Source organism: Erpetoichthys calabaricus, chromosome 16 (assembly GCF_900747795.2).
Source record: "Erpetoichthys calabaricus chromosome 16, fErpCal1.3, whole genome shotgun sequence".
NCBI lineage: Eukaryota > Metazoa > Chordata > Cladistia > Polypteriformes > Polypteridae > Erpetoichthys > Erpetoichthys calabaricus.
In genome coordinates this window covers 97,594,326-97,608,659 of record NC_041409.2, presented here as the reverse complement: position 1 = coordinate 97,608,659, position 14,334 = coordinate 97,594,326, and the positions used below count along the sequence as shown (strand labels likewise).

At 48.4% G+C, this 14,334-nt stretch overlaps 1 protein-coding gene across 1 annotated transcript in view; it reads right to left on the bottom strand.

The window, feature by feature from the left end:
- Positions 1–14,334, bottom strand: part of ttc6 (tetratricopeptide repeat domain 6) — a 66,897-nt gene that overhangs the window by 19,199 nt on the left and 33,364 nt on the right. The window contains exons 14-22 of the mRNA XM_028821427.2: positions 12,235–12,364; positions 10,678–10,853; positions 8,175–8,311; positions 7,059–7,228; positions 6,857–6,977; positions 3,665–3,815; positions 2,297–2,379; positions 1,137–1,213; positions 219–376 (exon numbers count right to left, since the gene is read on the bottom strand). Coding sequence (XP_028677260.2) covers positions 219–376; positions 1,137–1,213; positions 2,297–2,379; positions 3,665–3,815; positions 6,857–6,977; positions 7,059–7,228; positions 8,175–8,311; positions 10,678–10,853; positions 12,235–12,364 — 1,203 coding nt within the window. The remainder of the gene's footprint in view (positions 1–218; positions 377–1,136; positions 1,214–2,296; positions 2,380–3,664; positions 3,816–6,856; positions 6,978–7,058; positions 7,229–8,174; positions 8,312–10,677; positions 10,854–12,234; positions 12,365–14,334) is intronic.

Sequence of the window (14,334 nt, the reverse complement as noted above, 5' to 3'; positions counted from 1 at the left end):
CCCACCTCAAACCCAACACAACGTCACTTAAAGACCAACCTTAGAGGAAGGGACTTTGGGGTGTCGCTCTTTATTGAGGTAAGACAACAAGACCCAAACTCAGGTGCTAAGCTGGCCGACATGTCTGCCCTTCTCCTTCCACTGGGTCACCAGTCACTCAGTGAGAGGGCAAGATGGGCATCAAGGGCACACACGTAAGAGGTCCTTATAATACCCACCTGGTATTTCTTGGCCTTCATCTGAGTTTTTCCGAGAAGAACAAACACGGATGCCGTTGGATGGGTCAGCGTGACGGAGGTCAGGCACTCGATGGCCTTCTCGTGGTTTTGCAGGAATGACTGGACGGCCGCTTGCTGCACAGCTGAAGACCCCAATGCTGAGAAAGAGACAGTCTGCTTTAGACGGGTGCGACTTGCTGACGACACGCACACCCCAGTGTTCAAGTGCGTGTCCACTGTTGCCTGTTTATAGCGCCCTCTAGTGGCTGGTGCCATGTTCTTGAGCCATACACAGTGGTACCCCTCCGCCTGCTCATCATACCCTTATGTGTATTCAGTGTCCGCCATTGTTCTTGACTTCAGCACCTTCACTGTTTCTTATCCCAAACTCCTACACACTTAACCCGTATGGAGATTGAATCAAATTACTAACTGCATAAAAAATGATTGAATGCAACAGCTTTATTAATGCTGCCCCCTGTTGTTCATTTTTTGAACTTCTAATGTGTTTCTATCCTGCTTCTGTTACAGCAGATACTTGATGCTCCTCCACATCCTAAATGACAGGGACATGATGGAGGTTTGGTGCCTCCTTCTGGGATAAGGTGTTGGTGGTGGATTTGAGGACTTTAATGGGAGTGTTGGGTCATTTGCCAACTGCCCATTTAATGGAAGAAAAGAAGATGTCAGAGTTCTTTTTCTGAGGGCAAATAAACAGTTACTAATTGGCGCCCCCTGGTGACAGGACAAAGCCACCATCCAGACCATTGTGAATGAAACTCAAAGAATGGAATGGGTGGACCAGGGAGCCAAAAAGAAATTAGAGAACATGATGAGCCCCAGTAACACAGCTGCACAGACCCCCGGACTATCCTGGGTGCTGGTTATATGCCCCCCCCCCCCCCACCACCACCTTACCGTTATTCATTTCTGCTGCATAGTGGATGCAGAAGCGTGCCAGGTCAAACTTCTTCATCTCGCACAAATACTGCCCCCTGAAACGAAGAAGACAGACCCCTGTGAGAGACAGACTGACCAACCAGCCCTGGTGACGCCGAGATGCCACCCTCTCTTATGATCGCCTGCCATCGCCACAAAGTCCCCTTCAATTTTCAAACTGAACAAGCCAGCCTGCTTCAAGGTAAGAACTGTGGCCCTCTAGTGGTGAAAGTGTGTAAGACTGCAGGTTCTGTCCCTTCCACCCTCTCATTATTAATTTATTTATTTGGCTATCATCCAAAGCCATTTACGACAACTGAGACCCAGTTGTTCCAAGTGCAGCACAGGCAGGTGAAGTGACTTAGTAAGGTCACACAACCCACAGCCTCAGGGTCTGAAGTCCTATTCCTTACGCACTGTGCCAGGAGGGATGCGTCAAGAACCATATTGCACCTGTGAAGCACCTGGGAATGGTGCGCACTATGAAAGGCGTTATATACTGGCTCGGTCTCCCGCATTAACTTGTTGTATGACCCTCAGTAAGTTTTACCACCCAAAAGCACACGGCCATTACTGGCACTTTGTGACCCAGGAGTTGGGACAGATGGACAACGTGGAAATGACAAACTGCACCTGTGAATTGTGCTCAAAATGAAAAGTGCTATATGCTGACTTAGTCATCATTCCTGACTTTTCTGCGACCTTCCATGAGTGCCACCACACAAAAGCACAGACACTGTCACTTTGTGACCCAGGAGTGGGAATAGGCGGACAAAGTGGAGACAGCCAAACTGTCCTTGTGAAGCACCTGGGGATGGCGCCCACTATGAAAGGCGCTGTACACTGGCTCAGTTAACAGCCTTGACTTACTGTGTGACCCTCATTGAGTCTCGTCATCTGACAGCACACACAACATTTACTGCCGCTTTGTGACCCAGGGGTAGGGACAGATGGGCAATGTACAAATGGGCAAACTACACCACTGCCCAAAACTGAAAGGCGCTATACACTGGCTCAGTCTCCAGCCTCTGACGAAGTAGGGACAGATGGTCAGCTGCCTGCTTTGGTCCCCAGTGCCATCCTTAAAGTTGCTCTGTGGCCACCGATGTCACGGAGGTGAAAGCGGAGACACAGCCTACCTCATGAGGTACAGGTGCTGGAGGTCAGGCTGCAGGTGGATGGCATGAGATAAGTCCTTCAGTGCCCTCTGCAGGTCATGCACCTGTGTGTTCAAACATAAAGGAGACACATTAATCATACCGCAGTGTGCCCTGGACAATAAAGAGGTGCGACCAGGTGATGCACAATTACATTCCCCCAGTTAAATGCCACTTGATCAGGGATGGCGTGGGTGCTGTGCCAACATAACCATACCAGCCTTCACAAAGGCTGAAAATTGGACCATTACTAGATAGTGGTAGGCAGGATGGGTGGAGGGTGGCACACATTTACAGGGATGGCCTGACTGAGGGGCAGCCGTCACAGCGTGGGGCACTTTATTCAAAAACAGAAGGTTGAGAATGGGGGCTTAAAGGGTCTACACCCACACACAATGCCTTTCCACTCAAATATGTCCTGTGCCACTAGAGGGCACACCACACCTTAGGAGATCCCTATGCTGCCAGGTCGGCTCTCATTAAAAGATGGAGACTGCTGCCTGGCAGTCCAGTCCTTCTGGGTGGGTCACCTGTATCTTCACGTTCCACTACATACTGTATATTGTCCTCTTTGGGGGTCTCTACTTTCTAAGGACTGGATAGCACAGCCCCGAAAAAACAGTAAGATGGCCACAGCCGCCCCCTTCAGCATTACTCTGGGGTGCAATGGCTGTCATCATGGCACTTACAGTATTACTGCACCTCTGGCATGAGATACCAAGTGGGCCATTCTTTGGATGCCCAAGCTGAGGGTCCAAACATGATGTACGGAAGCACATAAACGTAATCCTTAAGTTAGTTCAGCACAGGCAGTAGGGGGTGCTGCTGCTGCTCTGGGGGCCATGACTGATCTGGACTGTTAGGCTCTCTTATGTTTCTTATCCTCATTATGTTGAACCAAAAGGGGCGGGGCCTTATGACACCGCAGCCTTGGGACCGCCCCCAGGCCTATATAAGCCTGTGACATGGACGTCCACTTGTGTTTCTTTGCCACTCCCTTGTTTTTAAGTACTTTCGAGAATTTCTGGTTTTTGAACACCGATTACCTATTTGGGGTAATCATCTCGATTCCGCTTCTTGTTTTTTTGAATTAACTCTATAATAAATTCTATACAAATATTAAGGATCTCCTATTTTGGTATTTGGGGCCAGGGATTTCATGGTTCTCCTCTCCCTTTGATTTTCAGAGTTGCCTTTGTTTTGCCAGTGCAGGCTGTGAAGCCTTCTTCTCGATTTGGGGGGTCTGGCCACTTTGTGTCTCTAGGTGTCATTGAAGCCTCATATTGAAGCCCACCCCCACGCCCCCCAACACCTTTTTTATCATAACATGGACATTACAGGAACACTTACTTTGTGATATGCTTGAGCGCGGCAGATATAAGCTCTGGTGTACGTAGGCTCGACTTTCAGGGCGTCCGAGAATCGGCGAATCGCTTCGTAATAATGTTCCATTTTCAGCAAGTAGATGAGTCCCAAGTTGACATGAGCCATGGCGACACTCCTGCACTCGGGAAAATGAAAACGTGAGGGGCAGACAGAGGCATCCGTCTGTCCGCTGGCCAGGAGTTCAAAACAGGAACAACTAAAACATCTGCCATCCAAGTCGGTGGCATGCCTCTCAAAACGACTGATGAAGGAGAGCAAGCAGCTCATGTGGAAGGGTAGAAAAGATGGCATGGGAGCCCAAAGCTTGGATCTGATATGGTGCCATGTGTCAGGTTTATCATCAAAGGGCATGTGAAAGGGCACCACGGTGCCCCCTATGTCCTCTACGAAGGACTGCTTTTAATGCATCAGTCAGCAGGGGCACCTTGAACTGTCGACTTACAGACTCACGTTGGTGCTATATAGCGCCTTGAATGGTTGGTACAGACCACTGAAGTTTAGCCAGGAAGACTAAGAGCGTCTGGCCAGTGCCTTACAAAGGCCATCTTGAACATCAGCCGGGAGCTGACAAGCCTTTAGAATGACATTCAAGGGCCGTGGAGCCATCAGCAACGACATGTGGAGCGAAGAAATGCTAAGGTGCCAGCCTACAAGAAGTCTTTAAAAAGAAGATGAGCGCGGGCATTACTGTAGAACAGTCCTTATTGGCTGGCCATTCTACAAGAACTGCTTCAGTGGTCAGCCACTGTAGGAGGACAGCCAGCACCGAGAAGCAGCCCTTGGCGGTCGTCGATTATAGAAGAGTAACCCCCAGCAGGTGGTCATCACAGTGGAGGGACCCCCTCAGTGAATGGCATATATACATATGGCCAATACAGAGGGGCGCTGTACTAGACAGCCAATACAGATGAGTCACCCGTCATTGATGGCCAGTCACAGTTGGTGGCAAACTGCTATACAAGATGGTCAATACAGTTGGGTGGACAGATGACACAGAGGGGCACTCATTGGAGTGCCAGTACAGAAGAGCCACCCTTAACTGGAATGGCCATTTTAGAAAAGCCACCTTTGGTGAACAGCTAATATGGTGGAGCTGCCCTGAGTGGACAGTCATGTTTTTTAAAAAAGTGGATGACTGGCACAGCGGGGCATTCGATTGTTGGCCAATACAGAATAGCGACCCCTGCTGTAAAGCCAATACAAAGCAACCTGTTCGGGTTGAGGGTCATTTGACAGCCACTCGATGTCTAGCCAGTACAAAAGAGCCACCCTTACTGGAATGGCCATTTTAAAAGAGCCAGCCTTGGTGGACAGCTAATATGGTGGAGCTGCCCATAGTGGACAGCCATTGAGTGTGTTTATGCCGTCATGCAAGCCAATAGGGGTGAGACAATCTGGGTGGACAGCCAATACAGAGAAGTGCCACCCTTGTTGGACAGATGATATGGTGGGACTCCTTAGTGGGCAGCCCTCAGTGGATGACCAGTACAGAGCAGCCATCGATTGTTGGCTAATATTGAAGAGCCACCTTTGGTGAAGAGCTAAGTCAAAGCAACGTCTTTGAGTTGGTGGTCCTTACAGTGGGGCTGTCCTCAGAACAGCACTCAGTGGACGCAGAGGAGTCATCCTTGGGGATTGGTCATTATAAAAGAGCTGTCTGAATGGACGGCCAATATAGAGGGCCACTTGAGGCAAGAGAGATGAGTCACCATCAATTGATGATCAGTACAGAGGAGCCATCCTTGGTGGGCAGCCACGTTAGATGATGAGCCCTCACTGGACGGCCAACAGAGTGGAGCCTCTCTCAGTGGACAGCCATTATAAAAGAGCAGCACTCAATGGATGCAGATTAGTCATCCTTGGTGACCGGTCCATTATAAAAAGAGGCAGACAACATAGACGGGCACTTGGTGGGCAGCCAATAGAGATGAGTCACCCTGAACTGACGGGCAGTGCAGAGGTGCCATCCTTGGTGGACATCCATTGCAAAAGAGAAGCTCTCAGTGGATATGGAGGAGCTGCCCTTGGTGATTGGCCATTTTAGAGATGCCACCTTTGGTGGACAGCTAACATGGTGGACCTGCCCTGAGTGGATGGACATTTTTTTAAAAAGTGGATGACTGGCACAGCGGGGCATTAGATTGTGGGCCAATACAGAATAGCCACCCCTGCTGTAAAGCCAATACAAAGCAGCCAGTTCAGGTTGATGGTCATTTGACAGCCATTACAAAAATGTGGCCCCCGGTGGATTGCTAAAAAAGAGGGGGTCTTGGTCATTTTATGTAATGAATTACTATTATTATTATTATTATTTTCCAGTACAGGTCAGCCACCTTTAATTTCAGATGGGCCTCCTTCAATTGACGGCCATCACTGAGGAGTCACCCTTGGTGGACTCAACTGCAGTCTGCTGGGCTCACGTCTCCTCTTAAGCTGAATGCCAGCTTCAAAGGAAACACAAGAGAGGGGGTCTCAAATGAGAAAACCCCTCAGATATAAAGTGGCCAGACATGTCTATGTCTACCTGTCTCTATGGGCTGCGTAACTCGATTCTTCTTTTTGTGAATGTTGGTCTTCTTTTTGGGGGCATTGAAGGGCATCATTCATAAAAGAGGGTTGAGAAGGAGATGGTAAGGTGGCATTCATAAACGGGTTGGTGGCATGTCTCTGTGGTGCAGTGAATACTGCCTCAAAGTGGCACCTGACAGACACCCTGCACCAGCGGGTGTGCTGCTGTTCCTGTTGAGGTGGGTTGACAACATGGGGCAGCAGATATAAATTGAACTACTGCCTGACCCCCCAAAATGCCCACCTATTTCAGTGCAAACAGCTATGAAACTGAGATTAATGTGTAAGGCACTATAAGAAACTAACGGAGCAATTGATGAAGGCGCAGTGAATATGAGCAAAATGCAAATGAAATGTCAAACCCCGCCCACGCCTACAGTGACCCCACCCATGTCATCCCACACCCCGCCCACACTTCGCCCCACATTTATATTTTCTAATCTGCTGCCATGCCATACTATTCCAGCCCTATTCCAAGGTGATTCATAAAGCTAAGATGATGCGGAAATAATATAATAATAATAATAATAATAATAATAATAATAATATAAAGAAAAAGATAATAAATAATATAAAGAAACGCCCAACCTGTCCAGCCTGAGCACATTCTCAAAGTCGCAGATCGCTTGTGCCCACTGCTCCAGCTCAGCATACAGGATACCACGATGTAGGAGGGCACCCAGATTCTCAAAGTTGTCATTGATGAGGACTGCACAAGAAAAGGAACAGGAGGGTGGTCAATGAGGGTCTTCTGTTTAGTTTCTCGATAAAGAAGTGCCAATCTGCCTACCAGAGATGCTTAGGTCCCGCAGGGCACCATCGGGGTCACACATCCTCAAGATACAGCCTCTGTGGTAAAAGGCTGTCCAGTTGTTGGGGTCCAGGTGCACAGCAGCCGAGAGGTCCTCCAGAGCCTGGCGGTAGTGCCCTTGGCTGGCATAGGCTCTTCCTCTGTAAGTCCTGCGAATAAAGTGGCAAAACAGAGATTTGAGATGCCCGTAGTGGACTTCTATTTTATATGGCACCTCCTAGAAAGTGAATGCCATTTCAGGACAGAATCTACACATTTTGAGGTCACCTTCTGTAAAAGGTATTAAGATGGCATTAAGACTCAAGGGCACCAAAGTAGTGCCAAGGCTCAATTTATCTGAATTCAAGGACACAAGAGCTCAGTGGTATCAAGGGGCATCAAGGTTTAGTAATGTCACAGCTCAAAAGCACAACACCTCAATGGCATCCGCACTCAGGTGGATCTAAATGCTATGGCTCAAGGGTACCAGGCTCATTGGCGATTGACATCAAGCTCCACAATATCAAGACTGAAGGGCATCAGACCACTGTGGCAAAACTAAGGTACAGCTCAAGTCATCTGAATTCAAGAACACAAGTGGCGTCAGGCATCAAGGACGTCATGCTTCAGTAGTGCCAGGGCTTAAAAGCACAACATGCCTGAGGGCACCAGCACTGGACAGCTCGAGTGGTGCCTGCTTTTATTTTAGTAGCAAAGAGCTTCGTGGCCATAGAAGGGTTTCAGCCCAAATCCTAGTCATCATGGCCACAAAGCCAAGCTATGCCAGAGCCAATACCATCTGCAGTAATGAAAGCTGCTGGGCCATTATCACATACTGGAGACCCAGCTGTCTTCCATGCGGGACCTTCTATAGAGCTGGCATCAGTACTGTGTGCCACCCAGGAGTGAAAATGGGCCAGACTGCCCTAACACCCGGCCTGCTCGTCGTTTGGGTGACATTCTGAAGTGTTCCAGTGGGTTTTGTGTTTCTTCGCCTTTCTTTTGATGAGTCGGACAAGATGGGACGATGGCAGCACAGGCCGCCCACTCCACATGGTCCCAATGCCCACATTTTCTGCTGGGTTCAACCTCTCTCTTTCTCTCTCTCTCTCTTACCTTGCTTGAGAATTGTGGGGCTCGATGTTGATCAGAGCGGAGAAATCCTGAATCGCTGTCATCCAACTGGAATTTTCAAAATGGTGCAAACCGTGGATCATCAAAGCATCCGTCCTGCGAGGGTTAACTGAAAATGCCTGTAAACAGGAAAGGAGCAAAGGGTCATGGAAGACAATAATGTGCAAAATGTGTGACTGGGGTGCCCCCTAGCGTTTGCAAGCCTAACACATACTGTAAATCTAATATCTAAGAACTGAAAAGAATGGAAAGTTGATGGACTGAGGCTCCGCCCACTTGATAAGAATAGGAGAGGCGGGGCCTAAATCAGACAGGAACTCGGCGTGGGCATTTGATGGCACTGCCATGAGAGCTCACGGGGACAGAGCAAACGTACAGTCCTAGGTGACAAGGCTGCCACTGCTGCTGGAATCAATAGAGCCCAAATTGTGCCTGGCAGTCTAATTGGCATTCAGCTGGTAGTCTTATAGCTGAGCCACAGCCCGGGCATCAGCTTCAAGTAAGCCAACATGCAGAGGTCGGGTAGTCCTCCTCACTAATCACGGTGCCATGTCGATTAGCACATACAGGTAAGAAGTTCACTGTACTCAAAAAGATGCCTATAACCCATTATATAGTGCCTTTCACACGTCTATATTATACAGGACCTTTCATATCCTGTGATGAACTGGTACCCTCACCAAGGATTGCTCCTGCCCTCCACCCTATGCTAATTGGGATGGACTCCAGACCCCTCAGCAACCTCTCTGCTTGCCCCCCCAAAGTGACCCTGGTCTGGATTAATCTGGTTAGAAAATTACATGATATGGCTTTTCATGTCAATTTATTACTAATCACTGCACCGATAATCCATCATACTGTATAGTGTCTTTCACATGGATTAATCATATTATCACTAATCTCGGGCCCCGGAGAGTAAAGACGTGTCAACGTTGATTAGTGCATTCAGGTAGGAAGTCCACTGTACTCAACAAGGAGTCCATAGCCCATTATATAGTGCCTTTCATGTTCTCTCTTATATGGAATCTTTCATATCTTGTGATGGACTGGCACCTTCTCCAGGGTTTGTTCCTGCCGTTCTCCCAATGCTAGCTGGGAGAGGCTCCAGGCCCCCCCGTGACTATGTTTTGTACACATGTCCCCCCAGTTCTGTGTACTTATTAGGACGAGTGCCACCATTTTGCAGTCATTTTGTGTGTTAGTGGCTGTGTACGACACCATTTTATGTATTTGTGTGGACTCGCTCCCATTCTGTGTGTGTTTGTGTTTACCTTATTGTGTTTGGGTATGTGTGTCAGTGTCTATGCAGGCACCCGTTTAACATGTGAGTGTGTGTGGATGTCACCACTCTGTGTGTGGTGTGGCGTATACGCGCTGATATTGTGTGTGTTTGTGTGGGTGGGCACCGTCATTCTCGGTATTTTGTGCTCCTAATTTCATGGGCACTGCCATTTTGTGTGTTTGTGTGGACAGGCACTGTTGCTCTCTGTATTTTGTGCTCCTAATTTCATGGGCACTGCCATTACGTGTGTTTGTGTTGGTGGGCACCATCATTCTCTGTATTTTGTGTATTCCTTTGTATCATACCTGCCATTTTGTGCTCCTAATTTCATAGACACTGCCATTTTGTATGTTTGTGTGGACGGGCATTGTTGTTCTCTGTATATTTTGCTCCTAATTTCATTGGCACTGCCATTATATGTGTTTGTGTGGGCGGGCACCGTCATTCTCTGTATTTTGTGCTCCTAATTTCATGGGCACTGCCATTTTGTGTGTTTGTGTGGACGGGCACCATCATTCTTTGTATTTTGTGTATTTCTTTGTATCAGTCCTGCCATTCTGTGCTCCTAATTTCATGGGCACTGCCATTTTGTGAGTTTGTATGCATGGGCTCCTCTAGTTGGCGTATTTGTTCCTATGGTCTCCACCATTGCTTGTGCGTGTCAATATGTCAGACACCTGCCATTTTGTTTCTTCCTTTGTAAAGTTCCAACCTCTCTCCCGGGTGTTTGCTGGGCTCTTGATGCCCGTGCCCCCTGACCCAAGACATCATGTTGTATAAGGTGTCCATGTGTTTAAAGTGGTGTCTGAATTTTATTGTAAAGTGAAGGAGAGGTCTGGTGAGAGCGTTAGCCCTGAGTAAACTATCTCCTGAGGAGTTCCACTCCCGATTTCGGTTTTGTGAAGCGATGACAATTTAGTGAACTTTTTTGACGGTGACAAACTGTTTACCCGAAAACGTTTTTCTACTTGACTTATGAAAGCAGCTCACCTGAGTCTTTGTTTAATAGGGCAAGCGGGGTCCCATAGATCCATGTATGCCCACTAATTGCCAGCAGGTGTCACCATCCCCGATGTTGGTCACAAGGGTGACCATTAGATCCTCTTTAATGCTGAGCTGTCTGCCCCATGGAGGCACACGAGAGTAACGCCTGCCTGTCAACTCGTCTACCAGTTCTCCCTGCTGGCATCCCCACCACGCTACCTTGGCGTAGTCCTCCATGGCCAGCAGGATCTCATCCTTCTTCTGGTAAATCTCGGCCCGTCTGACGTAGTTCTCATCGTCGGCGGGGTTGCGTTTAATCGCCTGCGTGTAGTTGACCACTGCCAGTGTCGCATCTCCGTTGTTTCTGTAGATTTCGGCTTTTGACTTGTAGGCATCTTGTGGGGAGGAAGAAAAAATCAATAGTTAGAAAAATAACAAGCAGAGCCGAGCCGACTTTATGAGAGAGGGGTGGTTGTGTCATCGACAAGTGCCACTCAGTTTTTTTTTTTTGTCTCTTCATTGTTCTTTGCTGAGATCGATTGGTTGCTAAGGGAAGCAGACACTTGGATGGCACACGGCTTCCTCCCGTAGTCCTTGTTACTCATTTTGAATTTGCTCAACTCATTATGTGCTGATAAAGCAGCCTGATGATTCAGGTCCCCATCAAGTCTCGTCTTAATCTAGCGCCTTTCACAGGGACACCACCCCATAACAGCCTGGAACTCATCAAATATTCCTGGGTGGCCACTAGGTGGCGACACACCGCTGGATTGGTGAAAGCCATTTGGGGAGTCGGAGGATGCCCCCTAGTGGAATTCATCCAGCTAAACCAAAGGTGTTGTACAAACAGGAGCCACCCGAGGGCAGCACCATGCCTTCCGAGTTCACGTTCACAGACATCGGGAACTGGACATCCAGTCAGGGTGCTCTTTGGTCACTCGGGTCCAGAGAGATGGAGGTTGAGTGGGTGTGTGTGGGTGAGCAGGCTGGCACTGAAGAAGATGTGACAAACCTCCTGTGGTCCCTCATGATATCCCCACTTTGGTGAAGACACCATAGCCCACTTGGCATCACCTGGCGCACCAACTTACCCAGTTTGCCACACACATCATGGTGAAGCTGGGCAACCACAATCCAGCATGGCAAACATGCCAGTTATAAAGCAAGGCAGATGCCAACACCTGAGGCTTAGTACCCAAAGGGACTTTTGTCAGGTCATGGTATGTGCCCGTGTCACATCCCTAAATAGTAACAATGAGGGCAGCGGGCATTAGGTAGGCTTATAGGAGACACCTGTTTAGTTCACCGCACAGAAGCTGTAATGCCAGACTGGACCAGAAAGGGGCACAAATTGGTGCTTGCTGGGAAAGGTGCTATATAAAGTCCACAGTCTATGATGGACTGAATGGCCTGTGGCACCCCAGGTAAGTGCTGGCGACACCCCGTCACCAAGGTCATTTGACAAGGACTATTGTAGGACCAACAGCAAGCAGATGAGAGCAGATGGACTGTGGACACCCCACATCAAATTCTAACTGGCTGTACCAATGCCTGTGCCAACCGACTGCTTCACAAACTTACGTGGTGTAAACAGAAGGGGGCGCCAAAACTGATGAATTGACCCACTGGGTCTCAGCCTCAGTGATGCAACTTCAACACACGGTGCGATCAAAAAAATGTAAGGAGTCAACAAGCAGCCCACCCTGCCGTAGCCAGTCCATTGGTGCTCTTCGAGACCTTGTAGTGTGCAAACCCCCCCATCTCAACTCAACTCACCTGCATGGCTTTTATTGTGCTTGGTTATAAAATTCAGGTCATCCAGTGCCTCGGCATGCCTCCCTTTCAGCAGGTAAACGGCGTGTCTGTGCCAGTAGGCATCGAGTAAGAGGGGCTCAGCATGGATGGCCTGCAGGACAGACGGCAAGAGTGACGTGAGGTGTGACATGATGAGGGCACTCTTGCCAGGCACACAGCTACACACATCCATCCCACAATGTAGCAACCTTGACCTCATATAGTGCCTTTTCTACCCCAAGGTTCTTTACAAATACAACAAGATTATTATAGCGCCGTCACCCTGTCACCCAAGGCTGGTGAGGTGACTCCTTAAGGAGTGATTCTTGTGATCAAATATAGCGCCTTTTCTACTGCAAAGGCACTTCACTAGTACACTATGATTATTGTGCTGCCACCCCCTTTGATAAGAAGACCGCCAACAGGTTATGGAACTCCTTAAGCCTCACTGAGAAGTGATCCTTGTCATCAAATATAGCGCCTTTTCTATCTCAAAGCACTTTATTATAATGCTGTTACTTTACTTGAGGTTTAGAGCCCTAATGGCTGATGTCACTCATCGAGGCTCACAGAGAATGGACCCTTGTCATCAAATATAACGCCTTTTCCATTCCAAGGCACATTACTAGTACTTTATTATGCTGTTGTCACCCTTTTTGACAAGATTAGCATTGACAGGTGAGGGGACTCATTGTGGCTCACAGATACTTGGTCCTTGTGATTGAATATAGCACCGTTGCTACTGTATCTTGAAGTACTTCACTAGTACACTGTTAATACTGTCGTCATCCTATTTGATGATTAGAGCCCTGGTGGGTGATGCAACTCATTAAGGCTGACTGCAAATTGACCCTTATCATCAAATATAGCGCCTTTTCTATAGTACAATATTACTATTGTGCTGTCATCCTATTTGATAAGGAGAGCACCAGCAGATGAAGGGACTCATTGAGGCTCACAGAGAACTGATCCTTGTGATTGAATATAGCGCCTTTCAGAGTGAACACCATCCCAGCCACAGAACAAACGCATCCCGGCCTCTACAATGTGAGCACCGTGAGGTCACAAGGGGAGTCACCTCCGCTCTTGGGAACGAATAAATTACTTACTGCCTATCTACTTAATATAGCACCTTCCCAGTTTTGGGACACATAACTGTTTCAGTGTTACACAGAGGGGCAGTGGTGAGGTGTGAACCATCAGCGTCCCGATTTACTTTATGATTCCTGAAGGGGTGCAGAGCCTACCTATCCAGGTATGTCATGTCCTCCCATGTCATGTCTGTCACTCAAGTGCCATCGGTGACTTACATTACAGCTCAGTTTTTTGAGTCCTGTTGTCAAGTTGTACAATTTTCTGTCTCAAGAACAGGATGAATACGGAAGTGTTTGAACTCTCGTGAGGTGCCTCTAGGGGTCAGCGCATCGGGTGCCCGTAGTGCAAGCGGATATGAGGGATTCATTTTTCCCTTCCTGTGCCCGTAGTGCAAGCGGATATGAGGGATTCATTTTTCCCTTCCTGTGCACACGGGACACTGGGACCTGACGGAGCACACACGTTAAATCGTTAAACTGAACCTGCCGCTTGTCGCCTTCATTTCCTGGCAACATTTCAGAGGTGGACATCTCACCAGAAGTCCAGGACAGTGAGGTCAGCCAAATGGGTGTACATGTCATTCGGCCATCAGCTCAAGCCCACCCCACCCCCCAATCAGTTGCCAGGCACCAATGGGAAAAATCCCAAAAGTCAACAGAAAACACAAATTATTTTGAGGGGTGAGGACAGTGGGCCGGCCACTCTAAAACCTCAGGCTGTGCCTCCGTGAGAGTAACAAGGTGACACAACAGCTCATGAAGATGGACAGCTGTTTCATGCCCTTGGCTCAAAAGGCACACCAAACTGGGCACCACCGGTCTATGCCCCACACACTCTTATGTTCAGGCAGGAATTCCTCCCCAGGCAGGGGGTTCAAGTTCTTGTCTGGTGTCGTTTTTTGTCTACTCTGTAGAGGTGAGGGTTTCCCACAATTCCTGGCGGTTCATTTTGAATGCGCTTGGGAGTCAGTGAGTTTGCACGTGTCTT